General features: G+C 38.1%; 1 protein-coding gene across 2 annotated transcripts in view; it reads right to left on the bottom strand.

The window, feature by feature from the left end:
• Window positions 1–6,244: 6,244 nt before the first annotated feature.
• Window positions 6,245–25,006, bottom strand: part of PRKCE (protein kinase C epsilon) — a 287,835-nt gene continuing 269,073 nt past the window's right edge. Inside the window, exons 15-16 of one of the 2 annotated variants that reach the window (XM_068185894.1) lie at window positions 20,246–20,275; window positions 9,328–9,465 (exon numbers count right to left, since the gene is read on the bottom strand). In XM_068185894.1, coding sequence (XP_068041995.1) covers window positions 20,261–20,275 — 15 coding nt within the window. In that variant the 3' untranslated portion in view covers window positions 9,328–9,465; window positions 20,246–20,260. Of the gene's footprint in view, window positions 9,466–20,245; window positions 20,276–25,006 lie in introns of both variants that reach the window. The other variant, XM_068185893.1, reaches the window with a different exon arrangement.

Raw genomic sequence — 25,006 nt, 5'->3', positions numbered from 1 at the left:
GTTTCAAAAATATTGTACTGGATTAAAAAATTATGCTCTTCTCTTAAATAAGCTGAATGCAAGAGCCCTATTAATGTACTTTTGGAAAGGAGATGGTGGCACAGTTGTAATCCTCGTGGAAGAGACCATGTGCTCCATTCTCCACGGACAGGACAACCTTTGGGGTTTTATTTAGATGCGGCTCCAGTATAGGCCAAATTGTGTATGAACACCCTGGATGAGCTTTAAAACAGATGACTCTTTACTCCTGGCGATATAATCAGAAGACACGTTGAGTTCTTAGCTGATTGCCAGCTCTCTCTCTCAGCTGCCAGGTGATACCAGAACATGAAGCTGCACTGCTGAGGTAAGAGAACTCATGCTAGTTATTCTAAAAGTAGCTTGTGCTTCACATCCTTGAGGCACAGTCATCCACTTTGAATTCTTCTTGTTCCCTCCTATGTTTAGCTCCTATGCAAAATTCACATTTCCTCCTCCATCACCTTTCAGCAATCTTCTCTTTGGTCACTACAAACCTCTCCAGGTCCAGGGCCACTATTCATTTTGAACTGCTACTGTGTTTTCTGTCTTTCCCATTATCACCTACTTGCTTCTCCATCCTCCTGCTGCCATTAACATATCCAACCTGTTGTCCCACTCAGTTTCTTCAATTCCTCCGATGACTTCCCGTTTCATGCCAGAGGCAGCTTTGATGGCATGTGTGCTCACCCCTGGCACTGCATGGCCGCCTGCGCTGGCCTGATAGCCAATTAACGAGGTGCTCCTGCACAACAGCCGTGTCTGCTTTACACATTTCCACCGGGAGCTCCGCAAGGATGGGTGTTTTCCCAGCTGCTAGGCAGGACATGGCCTCAGCCGGTTTCCCCACAATCTGCAGTGCATCTCAAGGTCTTGCATTCTTCCACTTCCAGATTCTTTCACCGAGGGAAGCATGTTTATTGCTAAGTACAATTTTGCCTTAGTAATGTATGGTTTCCAGCAGAATTCCTGGAATCTGCTGTTTACAAGCAGGGTCAGAGGTTATAGAAATACTTTCAGTTTACATGAGTAATATACCAGAAGGTTTTTGCCCATGCATAGTGTCTAAACTACATGACAACTGCATTTTTATTGGTGTTGATAACCTTCTTGGCTCTGAAATCTACTTGTTCAGCTGTGTGGGTAGTTCAAATTATTTCTAGACAGCTTAGTAAACGAAAATTAATACTCTCCACTCCTCTTCATCACCCAGACTCTTCTTCCAATATAGGCAGGAAAATTAACAAGAAAAACATCAGTAAAGCTCTCACATTTGAAGTGCTGCAGCTGGAGATCATCTCTCAGTGTATCAACCAAATACACAATGGCAGCAATATTACCGAGTGCAAAATGCTCCTGCAGTGTGCTGCTTTTATCAGTGAGCAAGCAAACTACAAAAAGGATAATGTCACTGAGCTGAGCCTCTTGGCAGTTCAGCACTTGGTGCAGGCCTCTTAGAAGGCTAATGGCTGACAGTACACAGGGGTGTATTGAGAAGATGTTGTATGTAAGTTGACTTCTTCTGGAGAAAGGAGATTCTGTCTGGTGGTGTTAAAAGCTGATGATTTAATTCTGCTTTTGTAGCCCTTTACCTTGTCAGAATATTGGTGTTCTGCACAGTCTTCTATTTCTTCTCCCACCAAAGTCAGTACCTGTGCAGCTGCTGCCTGACCAAGGCAGCACTGGTGACATGCAATGGGATGTATGGTCACAGGAATCCTGCATCTATTGTGCAAGATGACAATGCAATCAACAAGAGGAACTCACTGTAACATGGACTTTGGATCAGCACTTCTTGGCCTATATTTGGTAGACTGAACACACTGACAAGTTTAGCAGGCTCTCTCTATGAGCAGAGATGCTTTCAAAGGGAACACACATCACAGGCAGTATTTCAGAGTGCCCAAACATAGAGTTTCATGATGACAGCTACTTAAAAAGTTGCCCCTACATTTGAAATTGAAGAAGCGTGGTATAGACCCTGCTCTAGAACACCAGTTTACCAGTGAGACAACTCAAGGAGGACGGATCTTGGGATTCCCAGGGGTGCAGGTCAGCAGCTAGAAGGTGTTTGAGGGATTTCATACAATCCTGTACTTTGGTAGAGCAGCACCATAAACCATGAACAGGCCTCCATCCAGCAGAATTCAAGATCTAGGAAGTTAAGCTCCTATTCTTCACAGAAGGATAATGAGGGGGCAGCTGCAATGCACTAGCATGCAAGGGGTTAGCATATAATTTAATCAAAGAAAAATGTCTCCACATTATTCCAGCAAGCAAAGATTAAAGGTCTTAAATTTCCTTCTGAACAAGACAGTGATCCCCGCCCTAACAGAAACATTTACCTAAGTGAGATTTGCATAATCTCTTTGACCCTCAATCTCCTCACCTTAATCAACCATATCATTATTTAGAAAAATGTGCATCCATGGGCCTGATATCTTTGCCTACTTCTCACTGCTCATTAACCAAAAATCAACAGAAAATGTTTTTTTGATGTACCAAGACTCCAAGTCAATAGCTTTCCTAGAACTCAGAGGTTCTCAAACTTTGCCTAGGTGTGACCATTTCCACAAAAACCTTATCCTATTGTAAAACAAAACCCCCCTCTGTCTCCCTTATGCACAGAATAATAGAATGGCCTAGGATGGAAGGTACCTCAAAGATCATTTAATTCCAAATCTCCTGCCATGGGCAGGGGACACCTTCCACCAGACCAGGTTGCTCAGGGTCCCATCCAACCTGGCCTTGAACGCTTCCAGGGATGGGGTATCCACAACTTCTCTGGGTAAGCTTTTCCAGTGCCTCGCCACCCTCACAGTAAGGAATTTCTTCCTAATATTTAATCTAAACCTGCTCTCTGTTACCTTAAAGCCCTCCATCAACTGCTGTACCTGAGTGGACACCACTGTAGACTGTGAAGAGGAATGAAGGGGACTCCAGGCAGCCATGATGTCCTTTCACAGAAGACCACCAGCAGGTATTTACCAAAGTACAGTTTTGAAAACACCTTGTACTTAGAAACACCAAGACAATTAGGGCACTGATGAGCTTTACCCATACTCTTTTCCTGCTGACTTTATACTAACTATACTTCTGCTGACTTTATACTAACATAATAAGAAGCAAATCACCACCATGGCACCTAATTTTAGTTGTCTGATTAGCAAAATGGCCATAATAGTATGCACAATTTTGCACAATTTTGCACAATTTTGGAGTCTCAAGCTCCAAACCACTTATGCCAATGAAAACCAGGAGGCTGCTTAGAGAACTGTACTCATTTTTTTGCTATGGGAAAGTGTAAGTAAAAAATGCATTTCTGACATTTAGACACATTTCTTCATGTTGATGTTCCACTCTCTTTATCTCTGGAACAGTCACCATCTGATGTCTGCCACTCAAGGAGTGTCTGGCATACTCCTCAAAGGTTTTCAAGAGTACAGCTACATGAGATGACCCAATTAACCTAACAGCTTGTGCAGTCCAAAAGCAGGACTCCCGTTCCTTCCTTTCCTCTCTGTGGCACTGGTCCTAGATGCATGGCACCTCTGGGTAACATTTTGTCTTAAGAGGTCTGGAGGAATGAGAGTATCCATCTGCACAGACGAGCTTCAGTCCAGCCCTGACTCTGGATGCGACTACAAGTCTTCAAGCTGCTTCCTTCAGTACACAGGACACCAGATCAAACTGGTAGTGTTGAATAGTGATGACAAGTGTATGCAATCCCCAATATAGTTCTCAATCCAGTGCCCAGATCAGCAATAGACTCCAGGTCAATGACTTTTTTCCTAATTGATTTTTTCCAAGGATTAAACATCTGTGTACAAACACTAAAATTCTTTAATGCTTTTCCAAATTTTGGACAGTCTTGCATAATCATTTCACAATATTTATAGTGGCAATTTGAGTTTCAACTTAAGCTGTTGCTCTTCTTATCTCCTGATTCTACAGCAATGATGAGGTAAAAGGAAAGACAGAGTGGAAACTATTTTGGCACATATATGCACTTTCCCAATGTGCTAAGAAAACCTTTATCTTTCTCCCCTTCCCTGTAGCTAATAGGTCAAAAGAAGGAATACTGTGTAGTCCAGAACACAACAGGAACTTGTATTGATAGAAAGGGAGTAGAGCATGTCCTGTATCTTGATTTTGGAAAAATATTTGTTACATACAATATAAGCAACCTAGGGAAAGACAGTCTAAACATAGCTATAGATAGGGAGTATGAGAACAGCAGTACCATGAGAACCATACTGACAAGGTGATCATCAAAGGTTTACTGCTAAAAGGGAAGCTTGCACCAAGGAGCATTTCGCAACTTGCAAAATTCCTATTTAACATATTTTCATGGTGTCCGGGACAGAATCTATTTTGATTATGACTGGATGATCAGAGAGAAAGCATGCATATTAGATTTACAACTGACTCCAATCTGGGACAGCCTGTAAAATTATTAAGAACAAACTTCGATTAAGAAAAGAAAATGTAAAAATGTAACGGAAAACAAAACTGAATGCAGTAGTCATTGTAACAATCCACACTGCATCCACAACTGAAAATTACATGTAATTCTACTCTGTCTTCAAAAGGGATACAGTAGATCTAGAAAAGATTCAGTGAAAGTTGATACAGATGACTGAAAATAGGGGATGTGTCTTTAGGAAGCCTTTTGACAGACTGGGCAAGACTTTTCAGTCTGAAAGAGAAATGGCTGAGGGAGGATGTATCAGTGACCTATAAAATTCCGAGTGGCATGAAAAAAGGTGAATAGCAAAAAATGATTTATCCTCTTTCAAATAAGACCCAGGCAGCATGAAATGGACTTATGATTGGGTCAGAGTAAACAAATAGAGGTAATTTTTAACATAATTGTTAGTTGAGCAGTGTAGCTCTTTCCCACAGAATGTTTTGCATGCCAGAAGTTAAGATTGTTCAAAACTGATTATAAATATTAATCAAAAGAAAGTTTCATATTGATTTCACCATGTAACTTACTAGACTACCAGGAGGCTAAAAATCTTTTTGATTATAAAATCATCTGACAGCTCCTGTCTCTGTAAGGCCACAGAAGCAGACAGATACTTCTTGCTGAGACTCTCTTCCTGAACATTTAGTACCACATTTATAACATGGACAGCCAATGAGACTGCAACTCAAAAGACTGTTGTCTTCCCAAATGCTGCAGTCCATCAGCAAGGATAGAAACTGTTCCTAACAGACATCAGTTTTACAGCATTACAAGAAAACATGGTATGAATTGATCTGTTTGGAGACCAGTGATGCTTATTGTTTCTGAGATGAAGGTAAGCCTTCATATGCTTGTAAGGCTGGAACACACAGCCAGAAAATCCAAGTTACATGGTTGTTTAACTGGTAAAATCTGTGTAAGAATGATTATGCTAATGCTGTCAATACACAGGAACTGGAATAGGCTCATAGGCACCAAACACATTCAGTGATTTGAGAAGACTCAGCTTAAAGAAAAAAAGTGGAGGTTTATGCAAAAGCTGCAATTTGAACAGAAAACACAACTAAAATTTTAATTTTTTTTAAAGCTAGTTAGTATACCTACTACTTAGATATACTAACTGGAGATTGCTAACTGGATTTACTGCCAGAGTATGCTGATAGGTGATCTAGTGAAGTTAAAAATTTCAGACCATGGAACTGGAAAATATTTAAGGTGCAAACAGAAATATGATGAAATAATAAAATATTTCAGTCAATGTCATATTGACATATTAAGTTAATTAAATAACTTAATAAGCTCTATGATCCTTAACTAAATTAATGCATACTATTAATCCCTCTATTCAATCCAATGCGAGACTAAAGCAGTGCAATGTGTTTGTACTCCAAGTGCCCTACTGAAATGAGTTTTAACAACAGAACTAAACAGAATGCTGGGATCAGTCAGAACTCAGTGAACATGATGTAGCCAGTAAGCAGAAAAAATATGTAAACTCACCTGCATGGTGTTTTTGAAGTAAATGTTGTATTACCCAAGAAAAATAGTGATCACACACTGTTACCTGTGATTTTCTTAGAGTGTTTAGTGCTTCACTGCTGAGGCTCTTGTTAGCAAATCCCTCCTTTGCAAAATGTCCTCTCCTAAAAGACAAGCTCACGAAATTTTGTACAACACATAACAGAAAAAATTCTCATCCTTCGTCTTTCTTTCTTCCTCATTAGGAAATACTCAGGAAAACTTTGGGGAAAAAAATAAGATTTAACATCATTGTATTTATTAGGTTCCAAAACAATACACATTCACATCCTTTTGAATACAGTACATTTGGCACAGTAATAATGTTTACGATGAAATAACACTAATGAGTGGCAAGAGATTCAAATTACATCCATAAGAAAAAAATTCTGTACAAATAAATCCTCACAATAAAAAAAAACCCTACCCCCCTAACTGAATACATTTTATATTTAGCCAGAACTATTCTGCGCTTAATTTAAAAAGAGGTAATTTTTGAGCCTATTTGGAGAGAATTATTTTTCATCCTTTGGAGAAAAATGTATTTCCATTTCTAAAGTCTGTTTGGGAGGAAAATCAAGAAACAATATATTCTTTATAATTATTGTTATGGATAATAATTTTGGCATTTTGCACTCATTTTACAAAGAAGGAACAGAAAAGATTCTACAGAACAGGCAGAAATGTAACAGAATGTCATTTTTTAAGAGTTATCTTTAAAAAATGTTCAAGGTAACAGACAGACTTTCTGATGTAAACCCAAGGCAGAGGATCTAACTATTTATACGGAAGAAATATCTGCCCATGCAATAGTTTCTATCTCCTTCACTTTTCTCTTAGCATCCTACCCAACACTGCAGGCGCTGAGGCCTCTTGACATATGAACATTTGCTAATTATCTTCATATTAGAAAGGGGAATACAGACTACATAGCTTGTGCACAACAGCTTTATGGGATGCATTTATTCCTTCAAAATAAATGCTCAAAGTTCCGTGTAAAGGCCCCTTGTTGGACAAACAGTAGTGCACGATCCCATAACTTGCCTTCCTAGCAGTCTACTCACCCATGGAAAATAACGCCTTAGCATTGTGATCAGTTCTTGCCTGGATGTCAAAAGCTAACCGTGATGAGAAATAAACAAAGCCAGTGGCGAGACACAAATTTATGGGCAGCTCTACAATATATTTCTAAGAGAGAAAGAGATTTAAACATTGAGATGATGCAATCATTAAGATGTTTCTGTGCTGGTACTCAGCTCCAGAAGCTAGTCTTTTCCCAGTACAAAAGATTACTGAAGATAAATTAAATTAAACTAAAGGCTTGATCCTTATTACACTTGTAGGCCAGACAACACATTAATTGATATATCATAATATTTAATATTTTGAAATAATCATAAGAATATATATAATAATTACACCTGAGTTTTAAAAACAAAACAAAATGGAACTGAATGGTGTCGTCAGTAACAGGCTGTGAGCAGCCAGACGCAAAACTGACACAAACTAACTCATCTGTTTGAGACCGAGATTATCTCTTAAAGCCAATGATTCACACTTTGTCCACCACGATTTGTAACATTCCTTTCTCTTTCTGAGCTCTATCATGTCATAATAGAGTTGAAGAGAACTATACAAGAGATTTAGTATAGCTTAATATATGTCTACGTCTTTTATAACAAAAACCTCATCTTTCTGACAGTAACTTGAACCAATACACATACGAGAGTATTGCACATGGACATTATTATAATTATTCTTTCATAGACTAACATTTTAATAGTATGCCTGAACATGCAGCAGTTGATACCTCTATATTCAATGAATTCCACAGGCCTTGCAGCAAACACTATATACAAAATCTCACCTGTACAAAAGGCAAAAAAGCTTTAGTGCCACTTTGCCAATCACAAGTATATATATTTTTGTGCAGCTGGAAATCCATGTGCAACAATTAAAATGGATTCCAATGACCGCTCACTCAGTCCAGTAAAATATATAATAAAATGACCTCAGCGATACATGTACACAAAAAAAAAAAGAAAAAAAAAGGAAAAAAAAAGATTAAAACCAAAACCAAATCACAGGGTACTCCTGGAAATATAAGTACATAACACTGTTTGCGTATCTACAGGAGGTAACTTCACATTAGTAATATTGTCCACATGAGTTACCATTTCAATTCATACACACAAAAAAAATCAATTTACAGCTTTCAATAATGTCAGTTTGTGACTGTTTGATCTTCAGTTTTTTAATACATCTCCACATAATGCATGTGTAGCCTGATTTTGTGTCTTCTAAAAGCAGATTTCTCTTTAGATTTTAAACATAAAACCCAACAAACACAGTAGTATTATGGTTTTGTAAAAGTGTGCAAAAGTAACACACTGCTGAGAAAATAAATATAAATAAGAAATTATTTACCATCTTAGCTACTATGGAAAAGGCAAATTTATAATGTTTATAATTAATTTTTTATGTAAAATTAACTGTAAACATTTGCAAGCTTGCCGTCACATTAATGGTTCATTTAAAAGGACATTAAATTTGGTAACATAGATAGTACACCAAATTGTCTGAAAACCAGTAAAATGGCTATATATAGCTGAGTTAAATTACTGTAGGCTTTTTATTCTTTAGCCCTTTCATATTTATCCATGTAGCATCTGTTTCTTGCTTTAAATAAAATTTCAGTTATCTTTTTGTCTCTTATTCCTAAGAGCTTCCTGTATATTGTACGAGGAAGTTCACTGAAAGCCTTACTTGATGTGCTTCTTTTTCTGGACAATTTCATAGTTTGTACCTCTCCACAAAAAATTAATAATTGAGGATTACACCTCCATGAAGGCAGACTTTGCTTTCCAAAGAACATCTCAGTACAGATCTCACCATAACCACCACTGCAGAAGAAACAGTTCTCACCTTCTTAGCTTAATTATATATAATGATTACAGAACGTGGTCTGCTAAATTGCTTTCAATAGCATAGCTTCATTTCCTATGGAAAGGATGCAATTTTGTCCTCTGGGAATTCCTATTCTTAGGAATAAAAGAAAAGTTGCAAATATATGGCAGTGTGTTACATCCACAATTTCTGATACAAAATTATTTTGCATTGCTTTGTGAGACAGAAATTAAGAGTGCTTTCAGATCAGAAGATTAAAGGAAAAAAACAATAAATATATATTTTAACTTGGGATATGGGCTCAGGGTAAAAGAAGTAGTTCTTGATCTACTGAGTCTCAGTAATTTGATGATCTCTTCAGAATCACTTCTTGTAGCATCATTCATGTGTCAGCCTAATGTTGTCTATGGCAGTAGCTCTTCTCCAAAATAAGAGAACCCTTTAAATTCTTCTTGATTGATTTGTTTTATAATTGTCTCATCCACTAGTGTTAATACTGGTTCTTCTCGTGTAAAGTCTTGATCAAAGTTATTTACATCCCTTTTGGTTTTCTGAGAAGAAAAATATAAATAAGGTGAATGGTAAAACAGCACAATAAAATAAATGGTGCTCTCCCTCCTCTCCCACCCTCCTCCCCCCCTCCCTGAAAGGCTGAATTTTCTGGAATGATTGAAATAAAAGAGGAGCTACTTCACACAAATAATAACAGACATATGAGAGAAGCTACAGGAGCAAGAAGTATAAATGAGTTTAGGAGAGGCCACAGAAGCAGTACTATAAATGAGGTCCCAGAGACTCACAGTCTCTGACAGGTGAAGGAACAGCAGTATGATAAAGCAGAAAGCTGAGATTAGGACTAGTTTTAAAAAGGCTTTGGCACAGTAGGTGGTACGACTATTTCCTCTTGGATTTGAACATAATGATATCTCATTTCAGTGTCACAGAGTGAACTGATTTAATTGATTCCCCCCAAACACAGCCCAGTGCTTCAAATCTAAGTTAACAATTTCTTTATATCACTACAAGTGATATAGGCTACACTCATGCTTAAAAATCTGAGGTAAAGCTTCCAACAGCTCTCAATCCAAAACCCTTGAGTTCAACGTTGGATTTCCTAAAGCTGCCATATGTAATTGAGAAAACCATGCAAAATGTGAAATCCTGTCTCCAGAGAAATCCACCTCAGAACTCTTCTTATTTCAATGGCATCAGGATTTTCCCACCCAAGTCTAAAGCCCCTCACTCCTTCAGCAAAGTTGGGTCAACGAAGTGCAGCTGTGCATGTTCTGGGACAAGAGGTATTAAGAGAGACAGTCTTGGGGAGGCTGATTTGCTGTCCTCATGACACTCATGACAGTGACTATCTATGACCACTTACTTGAAAAACAAACCACTCTAGGCTACAGTGGAAAATGTTCTCCATGGTCATTCCTTTGAACCTGCAGTGTTCACATTTTACATGTTGGCAGCACATTTCAGGCATGTACAGGTTCAGGGAACTGGAACAAACCTTTTTCTTTATGCTGTCTCTTTTCTCTTTGTGTCATGGAAACTAGTAATTACCTGGGTGATCCTTAGTGGAGGCACACTGACACATTGAAAATGAGCTTTGTATTCCTCCTGCCCATGTCTGAGATTAAATGATACTGGAAATAGAACAGCTACTTGGCTTGCAAAGTAAAACGATAAAATGGAAAAGTCATACATCATAAATATATTAATATATTCAAACTGGGATATATACCACCTTTCAATGTAGGTAAACTTTTCTATAACATATATATATATATATGTATATATATAAATATATAAATGTATTTTATTCATCAGCTCTACTAAGACAATAACAGTTTTCTTTCTCCCAGTTATAAAATAGTCACAGCAACCTTCACCTACACTGTTTATAAGAACTTTATAGATACAGGGAAAGAAAGGTCTGTGTAAATGCAAGAGACTGTCACTTGTAAACCAAGTACTTTCTAAGTGCAGACAAACAAAAATCTACAATCTCTACCTATAGAATTCCATTAAAAGGAAAGGGATATGGACTTAACAAATATATATATATATTTTTTTTTATATTGTTTACATTTGAAATATTTACTTTGTACATAAAGACCAGACATTAAATGTATGTGACTCATGTAACTCCGAATTGCATAAGAGGTATCAGGGACATAGCTTTGGACTTTATGAGGGTTTTTTTGAAGTAATTTGGCAAAACCTGCAGAATAAGAATGAAATTCCATCTTAATTTTTAAAAGCATTACATTGCAACTGTGTCTACATTCCTCTTGTTCTCCATGTCCTACCCTAGTATTTTCACACACTCACACAATTAATTTGCCACAGGAATATTCACTAAAGCAGAAGAAGGTGAGTATTTGCAAAAAGTAGAATTCAAATTCAGAACTGTATTTATATGCAAAAGAAATGTGACTACCCTCACACTTTCACTATCTATCAAGGACAAATAAACTCTCAAGTAGCTGAAAAAAAAATAGAATATATATTATTTTCAGGTTTTCATATTGAACATATTTGTGAAAAGTATTATTTCCTTCCTTAAGTTAAAAGAGTAAAATGACAAATTCCTCAAAGCTGTCAGGGGCAATTAATTTCCCATAGCTACTTATTCCAGAAATCACTAAGACTTGTGAAGGTGTTGGACAAAAAAAAGCACAGAAGAGTAAATATAAAAAAGGGTCCCAACATTGGTGTATGTAAATTCTATTGATTAAAAATAATTGTGCTGCCAGTAGGGAATCCCAAACACTTCTGAAACAACAAGCAAAGGTATTTGCTTAGATTTAAAAGCCTATTGTGTCTTAAAATATGACTTCCAGACCAAAGAAGGAAAGAGAAGGTTTTACCTTCTCTGATTTATAAACAATTCCATGCAGTTTTGGCACGATAGGTGTAAATCACCCAATTTATTAACAGGACAAGAAAGGAGCAATCTACGATTGCAAGGATATGCTAACAGGTCTCTAACTAACCAACTGATTAAGTGAGATTAAACAAATCACAGGGAACAAAAGTGAGTGGATTAAGCCAAGGTAGCACTCATAACAAATGCTTCTTTTCAACTGAAAGATTTATTTGAGAAGCCCTCCTTAGCAACTTAGGCACTTTCTTCCAGAAGCTATGACTATTTTGCAAGGCTCCATTTGTTAAGACAAAACAGGTCTGGCCACATTTCTGCTACTATTGCTATTTTAATGCACTTGCACTGTGAATACTCTGTGGGCCAAGAGCATGAACCATCCCACAGTTGCATCATGAGGGCTCAGGATGAAGGTATGAAGGGCTGTGCCTGTCTCCTAGCAGAGAAACTGAGAAAATAAGGAAGATCTGCAAGGTAAGGAAAATGTATGAAAGAAACAGAGTGCAGCTATTAACTGACTTTGAACATTAAAAAATCATGAAGATAAAAGGAAAAATGTTTAGATTGGCTGCTAAATGCATAATTTAAAATGCAGTAATTATAGGGGTGGGATTCTGTTTATTTAGCCTGCAGCTCCTAAGACTCTGGGACACATTATTTTAAACTTTTCCAAATTTTTCCAGGTTAGACTCTTCAATTTCAGATGACTGAGGAAACTACAATACTAGGAAAGAAGAACATCCAGAACTACAGCTGTCCTGCTAAACACACAGAAATTCCATTAGGTTTCAGATGCTCCTTTTATTCTTTCTAGACTACCCAAGCATCTTGTCTTTAGCTACACAAGAGCAGGAGCACAGCAGCTACGCAAAAGCTCCGAACAGTAGGTGCCCAACTGTCGCTGTAGAGCAGGACGGGAACGAAAATGACTCCAAATCAAAGGCAAAGAGAATGAACTCCTTTATTTCAAATGCACCGCTCTATTTATAGAGAACATCGTGCGGACTAATTTCATTGGTTTTAGAGTAAAAACATCTCACACCATTGGTGTGCAGTGAATGACGCACAGTGGCAGAACATATCTATCAACAATGTGAACGACAAGATAGATTTGAGAATTATTTACATTATTTCCCAACTGTCTCCCAGGCTCTTGTCTGGTTAGAAAACCTTCTCTTTTTCTCTCTGACTGAACTGAGAATATCCACACCCAACTTCACACTGCACTGGCAATGACCAACAATGACATAATTCCAACTCTAAATCTCATCAGAATGATGGCTGCTCCACCAGCAGAAAATCTCTGGTGCTGAGAAGGAATAGCAGCAACCACCTCTCATGCAGGACACGTGCTGGCCATTCGATCTTTTGTTTTTCCCAGCAGTGTGAATGGTGACCTTCAGAGGTGCTGTCTGAGCAGTGTCTGTGTGACTTAGGAGACATGATCTGATTAGATGTAAAACTTGAACATTTAATAAACCCATATGACTACCAGCCATCAAGGATAACAGTTTTTAAGTAAACATCATGTTTTATTCTATTCAACAAGATAAAGATATCAGAATCTATAAAAGGCTATCTCTTGATAAAACACCATTTAATCAGCTTTTGTAGTTGGCTTGTACAATTTTGGACAAAGAGTTATTGGGTTTTTTGAGTCAAAATGCTTTTTTTATTCTCAGATTTCTTCACATATTTATTAAAAGATGCTGTTAATAAGCACACATTAAATGGTGGTTTTCTGAATTCTTTTTTGTTTTCACTGCCATTTCAATAAAACATTCAATTTCTACCTGCAGTTACAAACTCAAGCTTAAGAAAACCCCGCTAAAATCTGCTTATTAAGCTTTTCAATGTTGAGGATTACCAGCCTTGTCTGTCAGTGATTACTGAATTACTTTATATGAATTTCAACAGTGAAAAAATAAATTTAAGTTGATGTTCTTATCACTGAGAATACATTCAGAAAGCTAAAACTTGCCATTCCTTCCATTAATTACATGAAACAAATGTGAATGATGGGAGCCTTTGGTATTGAAAAGCCACAGAAATCCTTGCAAGAAGGCACCTGATAGAGGGTGCTCCAAACCAGGGAATTCAGCAAAGCTTGGACAACTCATCAGATGTGTCGTGAGGCCAAGAAGCTCAGTGGACTCTCTTCTGTCTAATAAAGATTAAATTAATTCTCCAGTTTGGAAACATTAAGAAGTCTCTCTCTTTAGTCTGTTACTTATTTTTATTTAATTTGCAGAAAATCACTGAAACCCTTTCAAGTCCACTGAAAGCTCAACAGCTCCCATAACTGTGCTAGCATTGTTCAGCAGCTTCAAAGGCTACTCAGAGAAGGTAAAAACCAGATGGAGGTGGTGACTAGGAAAGAATACTGCCACAAAAGACTGGGTTTTGTGTTTCAGTCTGATTGTCCTACAAATTCACAATATGCTGTTTAAATATTACTATAGGAGGCCGCTGCAGCTTTTGGTGTGTAGCTCCAGAGGGCCATGCAGCAGGAGTCACACTTTCTCACATGTATTGGTATCACTTAATTTTATCCAGAATTTTGCTTCAGTAAGTAATAAGTGATTCCCATGTTTGACACAGTATCATCAAGAAGAAATTCTTCGATCAGGATCATAAAAGCGCAAACATTTTGTATTTACCTCATAGCTGATAAGATTTTCAGATTATATTTATCAAGACAAAGGGAAACACAGACATCAAACCAGCTGGTTTGAAGCACAAGGTTATGTGGCTAACCTCACATGTCACCATCCTCTCACTCACCTCTCCTTATTATGATAACAAAAAACTATGGCACAGGCAGAGATCACTTTGCAGCATTGATTTGATCTCTTTTTGTAGAGGTGTAGTAGTTTCTAAATATTTGAGACCAACTATAATGACCACTCACATTTGCAAATAACTTATGCTATTTATAAATAAATTCAGTATGAATATTTTAAAGGAAATGGGCTAAGAAGCACAACACTTCAGGCCTGGCTTTCAGGTTATCCAGGATGCCTCTTCACAGTATTTGCATGTCCTGAGAATCTGTATCAGCATTAGAAGTATTTCCTAGCTTGTCTGATTTCAGAAGATAGGAAATACATGTTATCAAAATAACTTTATAAGAAAATAAATTTTCTCAGCATGTTAATTGCTCTATTTACACATGGAAGAGTGACAACACATTTGCCATGAACTGTAATATATTCAACTGAAGCTTATGATGATAAGAAGGCTTTTGAATCCAAGTAGCTTTTTAAAGTATAACAACATTCATTACTTCCAAGCAGAGGGTGAGATTTCATTCTCCTAGACAATTCTTTCATCAGAGGTAAAGGACACCACATTAAGTGAAAGTAGTGGGAAAAGCCCCCACTCAATAAGGATGTTAATAGAGAGTGAAACAGTATTTGAAAAGCATGTCAACCTGTACAGTCCATACTTTAATCTGTTATGGAAGTACACAGATATATACACCAAGCAAATTCACAAAATTATGGATTTTAAAAGGGATCATTTGTGATACACTAAACTGAAACAACATTTATATTGAAATGGTATTCCCTTTCTTAGGACTGTGAAATGGGTCAACTAGGAAAGAGGAATAACCTAAACAATTAGGGACATAAACATTTAATGACTCCACGACCAGAATGTCAGCCTTTGTATTTCACTTTTACACAGACTTCCTCAAAACCAGAGCCTCCCAAAACCACCACCACAAAACAAAAAGCAAGGCAAACAAAATCAAAGCCCTGCAGGTTCCCTGACAACCTTCCTGTGTTCATGGTCTGAGCAATAAACCTCTCTCAGCAGCCCCTGTGAATCTGTTGTCCTCTATGGCCCAGCTTGGGTATACTCATCACCCTGAGTACACAGCACTAAAGTTACACACAGTAGAACGCTTTGCATATAGCAAACCTTTGTTCATAGCCTGATTGCTACACCACAACAGTTATTTCTGCACAGAACTTGGATGGAGATAGATTCCACAGGAGCTTTTGGGGAGCTCAGCACCAGCTTTCCATCCCTGGTTAGTCCTTTGCTCTCAAAACCCATCGTGTTCCTCTTCTCAGGGCTTGCTTCAATTAGGACCCAATTGTGACACAGAGCTATTGCACATTAGCTATGCTATGGTAGAATACATGCATTTTTTGAACGGAAAAAAATGCAGGGAAAGAGTGCCAACTTCTGAAATCCTACACTACATCTTCCCCTTAAGGTAGGCTTCTTTGAGAGAAGTAACCTCATGAGAAACAATTTTATATTTCTTCTTGGGAAGAGGAGGAAAGACAAGAAGAGAAAGTAATGGAACTATCACATGAAATTACCCTTCACCAGCACAACGTGATTTCTATGGCAAACCTTATGATCTAGTCTGCAGGGCAGATTTTATATGTGTGTGTCTCTAATTCACATATTACTGGCAAGCTTCCATTGTTATCCTCAGCTGCTCTAAGGACATAATCAGCCATGTCATCTCCCCTCTCACATCCTGTCACACATCCAAGATTAGCACATTTTCAGTTGTGTTCTCCTGAAACTGCATTTCTACCACTGTCATAGCAGAGTGACAGGAATCAGGGCTGGTGCATCTGTGACAATGTGTTGAACCACCTGCTGGTGAGTCCTCAAATACACCTGCAGAAGCCTTTTGGCTTTCCTGATCCCTAGCACTTTGGCACAAAGGACTATCCAGACAATGGAGCTGACTTGCAAAGCAGAGGAAAAAGTGAGGCAGGTTGGTAAGTCTAGGGCACGTATTCCCAGAATTTCAGTGGCTTCCAGGAGACATCTGCAAAATCACTGAAAAATTTATCCGAATATAGATTAACTGTGCACTGAGGCATTTGACCAGATATGTCCTATAAAAGATCAATATATTAACTTAACTTTCCATTCTTTAAGCAATCACAAAGACAAGGAATAAATTAAGGAGACTGTGATGTTAGTAAATCAATGAATGATGTAATGAAATATTTCAAGACACTCTGTATCCTGAATAAATACTGACTTTCCAGCATTTTATTTTGCTTACAGTCACCTACACATTTCTTTACAGAAAAGTACCACATTAAGGAAGCCTTCCTGATGATGACATGAAATTTTATAGTAGTGTCTTGTGATTCTGAGCCCTCCTCTAGCAAGGAGCATTGACATATGCATTGTGAGGCTGGATGCAAAAAAAAAAAAAAAAAAAAAAAAAAAAAAAAAAAAAAAAAAAAAGCTTGAAAGGTGTGCCAACACCTATAGTGGGAGCAAAATTCCAAGACTCAGTTACACATTAAAATAGTTTGCATTACAGTCCATAGAGTAGAAATGCTACACAGTTTTTGGCAAGAATACCTACATTTCTGGAAATTTATGCTCTTTGATACTCTAGCTAATTAGTTTGACATGGATGATGCATATGACAGGCTTTCATACAGCAGAATGGTATAACAGGTTTTACATAAGACAAAAGGAGAAAGCTACGCAATGATGGTTTATTGCTAAGACCACGGAATTGTCAGAGATTATATTTTTAAGTGTAATGATTATTTTTAAGCCTTTACAAAGACAGAACAAAATAAAGACATATGTGACTTAAGAAAGCAGGTGAGGATGCTGCCTTTTTTTTTTTTTTCTTTAACAAATGCACATACATATCATAGGCTAAATAAAAGGCATTGCACGGCTATGCCTTTTACTGCCTATTACTTCTGCATCTCAATACATCTTCTTTACACCTTTCTTCCAGACCCTGTAACTCCCTTTTTTGGAACACAGTTTTATTCAAAAAGCACAGCATGACATAGCAGAGTTTGTAGTGACGTGACTTTAATTCTTGGTTTTGCTACTGATTTGCTTTGAGCTTGAGTAATTTTCTCTTCATCATTCATCTAGTTTTCTTCCTATTTTTGTTCTCCTATAGGTGGGCTGTGATGTGTCTATCACTGTCTACAATCTCCTGACTGCCTTTCACTTATGTAGCTTTTTGCACAGTGGGAACCCCATCTTGCTGGGAATTTGAGCTGTTAATGCAGACATGACAGCAAAAACTCAATCACCCTTTCTTCTTGCTCTTGTCAAATAAAATCACAGTCTTCCAAAGAGTCATGGGCAGTCATGGTCTTCAAATCCTTCTCTTCCGTACTCCAGAATTAAGCCAAGAGGACTGTTGTTCTGTAGGTCCTTCACATATGTGAATATGGCATGTAAGGAACAAGATCCGTGCTTAAGGTTTTTTTGCAAGTGTTTAGACTGAGTGTTCCTCTCATCCCACGGGATTTAAGCATGTGACATCTGGAGCATGCTGTTCAGAGGACCAGTACAAGGAAAAAGTGAGGCAGGTTGGTAAGTCTAGGGCACGTATTCCCAGAATTTCAGTGGCTTCCAGGAGACATCTGCAAAAACTCAATCACACTGTTGCCTCCACAGCAACAAAATCCCTTATACCAGCACAGCAGCATAACAAAAGGAAAGCAGCAGCTAATGAAGTGCTAGGGTTCCTCACCATGTTAAGGTGCCTTCCCTGTCCTACTACTGTAGATAAGTAGCTACACATCAGCTGCTTCAGTCCTCCCTCTGCCTAGCAGTGCACATATCAAAGGAAGTAAGTTTTGCACTAGTATGCTGAGCTATGAATACACACACTGACAAAATTTCTGCTGCCCATTTTGGGTGAATGCCCTAGTAAGACCTCATTCTTGCATTTGCATAGTGTACTGCTAGCACAGAAAGTTCTGCACGAGAAATAAACCCAAAGCCAAAGCTCTTTTTATACTCAATGTTTACTGGATTCCAGCTGGGATGGGACTATTCAGAAAAGGCCAGTCTTCAATGAGTCTTGACTTTATTTTTAAAAATTCCACCTTCTGATAAAAAGCCAGATGCTACCGCTTCTTAATCACCACTGGCTTTTACTGACATCAGAAACAAGCCCAAACCAGAAATATTATATATTATCTACATTTATATAAAAATAAAATATTTCTGTTTGAATTCTTGAGAATGTACATAAGAATGCAAGTGAACATAATAAGATTATTTCACTTAATGGTTTAGATAACTTCATGAAAATTGCACTGGAGATTAAAGCAGTCAGAAAGTGCAACAGAATTTGTGTTTTTCTGGGGAAGCCAGAAAGGAAAGCAGGTACACTCTAGTTGCTTATCACTCTATCCCAAAGGGCACCACTCAACAATGTACGTTTAAGAGATGGTTATATAGACTTAATTATTCAGTATGAAAATATTTTAGTGCTATAAAACCAGGACTTAAAACCAAACAAATACTGATGCATCCCCAGTACAGAATCAAAAGAAGCATAATAAAAGTTGTTTAACTTATAAATATTTGGGAACCTGCAGTGCTGGGAAGTAGCTTTCAAACTTCTGTAATTCTAGTGTTATGATAATCACATCTAAAAACAGCTGCTGGAGGCACTGACGCTGAAGATAATTTTAAAAACCCCCAAATCAAACAAACTGAATGAGAAATTCTGGGAAGACAAAACCTTGTACATTCAAAAAATACCAACATTGAAATCCCTTAAAAATACCAGCTCACTTCTGATTTCTCCAAGCTGCACATAGGCTTCTCAAAAGCTATATACTTACATCTTCAGCAAACTTAGAGGTTGCACAAAGTGCCAAGCTAGCTGAAGCTTTGAAAACCAAGGTCTTTTACTTTGTTGAGGGAAGAGGCAGAAGTGTTCCAGACTTCTCTGTCCTGCCCAGCCACTGGACCGATTGGTCTGAGCTATGCTGCAGGTGTAACTATGGTACTATTTGTTGTTGACAGCTGCCTACAGCAAGCTCAGCTGAGATGTTGAACTTCATTGCCTGAAAATAACCAATGCTTCTCAATCAGCAACCACCTGGCTAACACTCAGACCTAGCAGCAGAAAAGTGTAACTTCTAGAACCATCCAAAATTCAATATTCTGATTCATGATACCCTGTGACAGGGGCAGCATGCAGAAAAAGTGTAGGAGTTCCACCATTATGACTGTCAGTAATAAAAAGTCTGTCTCAAAGTCCACATCCATTTTTCTTTTGTTCTTTTAAAGGATATATGTTAACCATTTTGACAGTCTACCCCATTTCTAAACTTTTTTTTTAATATCAATATTAATCAATGTGGTGTCACTCCCAGAAGAAAGCCCACTGTTTTCCTATGCCTGAAATGTCTGCAGCAAGTGGGAAATTCATCATGTTCAATGTGTAATAATGGTACATGAGGGTCTGAGGTCTCAAGATCACTCCCCAGTGTCTAAGCAGTAACACTTCATGCAAAGGCATGCAGTATAGCCCCTTGCGCGCCCATCTGCTAAATGCTCATTGCCATGCACTGATGACTGAATGGAAATATATTATGAAACTGAAGGGACACCTCAAGGTTATTAGGCCTAAAAGTGGACCTACCTTGACATTTTCCCCATATTGAAGGCCTTACCTTAAAGAGGGACATTCACACTGAAGCAAACTTGAAAAGAGAGAACATTTACACAAAAAGAAATTTACTTGGCCTGTAATTTCCTATGTTCCTTCTGGTGCTACTGAATGATACTGCATTTTACAGGATTTCTTCCCCACAGCGTAAAGGCAAAGTCATAATTCTGCATGGATGATGATACAATCTATTGTCACAAAAAAGTAGAGGTGTGCCAAAGAACCCCCACCAAAACAGTATCATGACTTCCCAACACTAGGTTAAAAATCCCTCACTAAAAAGTATAAAAATCTTTGCCTGTTATCATTCATGTATGAAAATGAAGCTGCAATTATAGAACTTATGTTTCAGGCTAACATACTGGAAAGTTTTCTCCAGAAACGTGGTCCCTCTTTAAGGATTCCAGCCGTATTTCACAGTAAGCAGATGGTTGCTGCAGCAATTTGAACACACACCTCTCTAATTGAAGGCATTTTTTGGGAGCCATTCAGTGCAGCACCTACCCACGGGGTAGGTCTGCCTGTTTGCCTGTGCAAAAAGCCCAGCTGACTCTCCAGAGGTGCTGATTTGTATTTACTACTTATTACCCAGCTTCCAAACACTGTGGGCATCCAGCTTCTCATTCAGTCATAGGCAAAGGATTGCCAAAATTTTGCCAGTTTTTCACTCATTCAGGGGAGGGGGAAAAGAAAATTCACGATGCTCAGTGACTCCAGTTGTAACCCACAAACATTGGCTACGACTAGAATTTCATATTTGGGAATGGCTTTATTTCAAACCTTTGCTGCAGTGCAAAACTGAAAGAGGACACATTGCTGGCATCCTTAAGTCAAGACTTAACAAGGGAGTTCAGGTTCACAAAGGAAACTGCATACAGACAATGTGGCTCAGATAATGATAACTAAGGGGGGAGGGACTTTGATAATGGTTTATCATTATCTTAGAGTTACTGGAGCTGAGAAAGGTGTAATTTGAGGCTGAGAGGAAATCTGCTAACACTGAGGTCTGGTATAGCATAAGAACACTCTTCCAAGGGAAGTCCTAAGCATTCAGTCAATTTAAAAGCAGGCTGATCTTTAGCACTTGTTTCTTGACATTTCTTAGTTGTATTTTTTCACCGGCCCTTAACTTTGCCTGTGATTACAACAGAGGGGAACTTGAAGTGAGAAAAGATTAGGTGATGCAGCCTGGACCACATCATGAGTTTCTAGAAAATCTGGTGGAGGAACTTATATATCTTGCAATTCTTGGGTCTCTGGTTGTAGCTGCTAGATCAACTCTCTACCCTAAGAAGTCAGAACTGAAGAAGGAACATACAATTATTCAGAACATATTCTCAGTGATGTAACAATAGAAATTGAAGAGGCTGCAAAATGAAGGAAGTCATATTAGATGAACAGGCCAGCAGCAGCTGTTGCTCCATAGTGTAAGATACAATTCTGCAAAAGACTATCCCATTCATTTTTTCTCTAATGCTCTTGAGGAAAGTGAGCTTTTAGAATGGAAAACCAAAAAACTATGAGTGCATTGAGAAAATTAAAATAATGCATTGTTCTGTGAAAGCTGCATATTGACAGTGAATCATTGTAATATGATTATTTTGTTAACTTCATCTCCAAAAAGCCACACCATGAATGGATTGCCACAGGCACTGATAAAGCCATTAGTGATGAAACTTTGGCTTAATTGCTAGAAAGAAATACATATGGCAAGCATCTGTTTAACCAGGCTTTGTATTACCCCCTCACTGAGAGTTCTTCAGCTTTTTCATGTTGAGGACATCTTAGGCAGTGTCTCAAATTTTCCCAACCCTGACATCGACAACAGGGTAGATAGAAGAGGCAAGTCTGTCTGTTGGCATGCACTTTTGCAAAGGTTGACAGTGAAAATTCAGTCTGGAAGGACAGGAGTGTGCATGTAGTGAGACTGTCCTTGCTGCACAGTGCCTAAGAGCTTCCTCTGTCTCACAGCTCCTTGCAGCACACGGAGCCACTGTGACCAAGAAACATGAGAGTGATTTTACTCTGCTGGTCTAATTCTACAAAAATCAAAAAGAAAGCCCTCAGAGGACTGGAGCACAGCTCCTGTGAGGAAGGGCAAAGAGAGTTGGGGCTATTAAGTCTGGAGAAGAGAAGCCTCTGGGAGACCCTATAATTGTGGACTTTCAATACTCAAAGGGGGCTTAAAAAATATAAGAGAGCAAACCTTTTAGTAGGGCCTGTTGCCATAGGACAGGGGGTAATGGTTTTAAACTGAAAGACCATAGATTTAAACTAGATATAAGAAAGAAATTGCTTACAATGAGGACAGTGAAACACTGAAGAGGTTGCTCAGATTGGTGAGAGATGTCCCATTCCTGGGAACATTCAAGGACAGCCCAGACATGGCTCTGAGCACCTCATATGGTTGATTAGGCTTGCTGCAGAGGAATTGGACTAGATGAGTTTAAAGGTCCTTTCCAACCCACACTATTCTATGATTCTATTAAATTGATGCTCACTGACTTCAGCCAAATGAGTAACAAATTTTGGGCAGTGATTTTCCTTCACCCCTGGCAAGAAGGACTGTGACACTGCACACCTTTTTGCCACTTGTGCAGTTGTTTCTGGGCTTTTTTGCTGGCTGATTTTACTGACATGTCAGCAGGCAACAGGTTTACTCTGGAAAACTTTCAGCTGGCCAGCTGTGCTCTCAGAAACAGCACAAAGAATTTATTGCACGGAACTATAACAATATAAAATTAATCAATACACATTAAAGCTGAAGCAGTAATCTGTTTCAATTACTGTTTTTAATGCATAGTTTGTATTTGATATGGATAGACAGAATCATCCCATCATGCCACCAAGAAGGATCTACCACACTTATCACCACATCAATAACTTAGGTAAGAAATTGATCTACTGCACCATTGTTTTAATTTTTAAGATGGCAAATGCAGTTTGAAAGTGGAAATAAGCAACTCAACCAAGCCAGGAATATAGCCATGGAAACAAAGAAAGATGGGGAGCAGAGAATCACTGAATGCTATCAAGGTCTTTGTGGTTCTTGAGCAATAAATTATGTTGCAAACCATAGCCTGGCCTTATGGCTACTGATCATGGAAATTTCATATTCCAAAAAGAATAAAATTCTAGGAAGAATACATGCAAAAAAATCACAACAGAGGAATAAAATGCCTCAAAGGATTTCCTGTCTCATAACAGTTGCACTGGAAAAATTATTTGTCTGCACTAAAATGGTGCTTATTACATATGCAATTACATATTCACGACTGCATTCAGGCATGAATAGTGTTATCCAGAAATGTTCATGACAGGCTGTGAAGCTCTAAGAATTAGGTTTTAAGAACAGTAGAAATGATCTTCAAAAGACACTGCAAGGTCACTGGAGCTTAAATGTAACCAGTATCTGCTGACTAGCTGCTCAAAAGTTTGCTTGATTTCTAATGTACATGCTCCAGAGGTATGACTTTTTTTCTACACTAGCTTAGCATTTAGAATAGCTCAACATGGAACAAATTCTCAGTATAGTAAACCAGAGTATATTTATTTATTCATATACACACACATATGTAAAATTAATTTTACCACTGAAAAGCCTCATGATCCTAGACTTATGAGAGGAAGAGTTGGCAGATAACATGCATCACAGGACTGAGCCGTAGTGCATTTTAACCCCGCTGTAGTCTCTATTCCAAGTCATTAACTGCAGAAGCAAAGACCCTTCACAGCAGGTTTCAGAGCCACCAAATCTACTTCCACTGTCTCTACCTAGGACAGCCTAGGGTGGCACTTCTGTCACTGTTTAGCAATCTAAACCTCAGCTATTTGTATGAGTTCTGAATAGCTGAGTCCTCAGCTGTTTGTATGCCCTGTTCAGGGCACTCTTACAAGCTTTCAAAAAAACATAGTCAGATTTTCAAAATCCTTTTGGCAATTTTCACTCTAATGCTGGACACAGGAAGAAATTTCAGCTTCCAAAGCATCATTAGAATAATCAAATCATGTACAAGCTAGAAAGAGATTAATGGTGTTTTCAGGTATAATAAGGAACATAATTACATCCATCCACTGTGTGAATGAGATTGAAAAAAACCAACCAAACAAACAACAAAAACCTTCAAAAGTTTGGCTAATAAATAGCCATGCAGTTTTTTTTCCAAGCTCAGTTGAAGAATTCAGACTTAAGGCTGGCAGCGCTGAAATGACATACCCGAACCATGGAGAAGCACAGCCTGACAGTACCATGTAATACAGCTCCTCAGAAAATTTATTATGGCAGAGAAAGGATGGTAGGGAACAGAAAAGCAAGCCAGCTGTGCTAATCAAGGAACTTGTGTGTTTTGTGGAGAGTGAAGCAGAACAGAAGCAAGGCTTTTTCCACAGTAACACCTCCATGACCTCCCTTGGCAGATTATTCCATTGTCTGATGGGACCTCAGTGTTTGACCATTTTCCCTAATGACTTTACTGGTTTAGTGACATCACTTTACATTGCCCGGAGTTCATTTGAACACATCTTCCATATTGTTTTACTTGGAAAGTGTTTATGACATAATCATAAATATTCCCCCCTTAGTCATCTTATTGGTTGGTCAGAAAATAGAAGACTACCTGTGTAAATATATGCATTCTTGTATGTGCATGCAAAACTCAATTTAAGTGCACAGATGACTATATATGCATTGTATACTTTTTTCCCAACACATATGTACACTCACATATCACATGCAAGAATGTCTATTTTCTGACTAATAATCTGG

Source organism: Anomalospiza imberbis, chromosome 3 (assembly GCF_031753505.1).
Source record: "Anomalospiza imberbis isolate Cuckoo-Finch-1a 21T00152 chromosome 3, ASM3175350v1, whole genome shotgun sequence".
NCBI classification, from domain to species: Eukaryota; Metazoa; Chordata; class Aves; order Passeriformes; family Viduidae; genus Anomalospiza; species Anomalospiza imberbis.
This window is presented reverse-complemented; position numbering and strand designations above follow the sequence as displayed.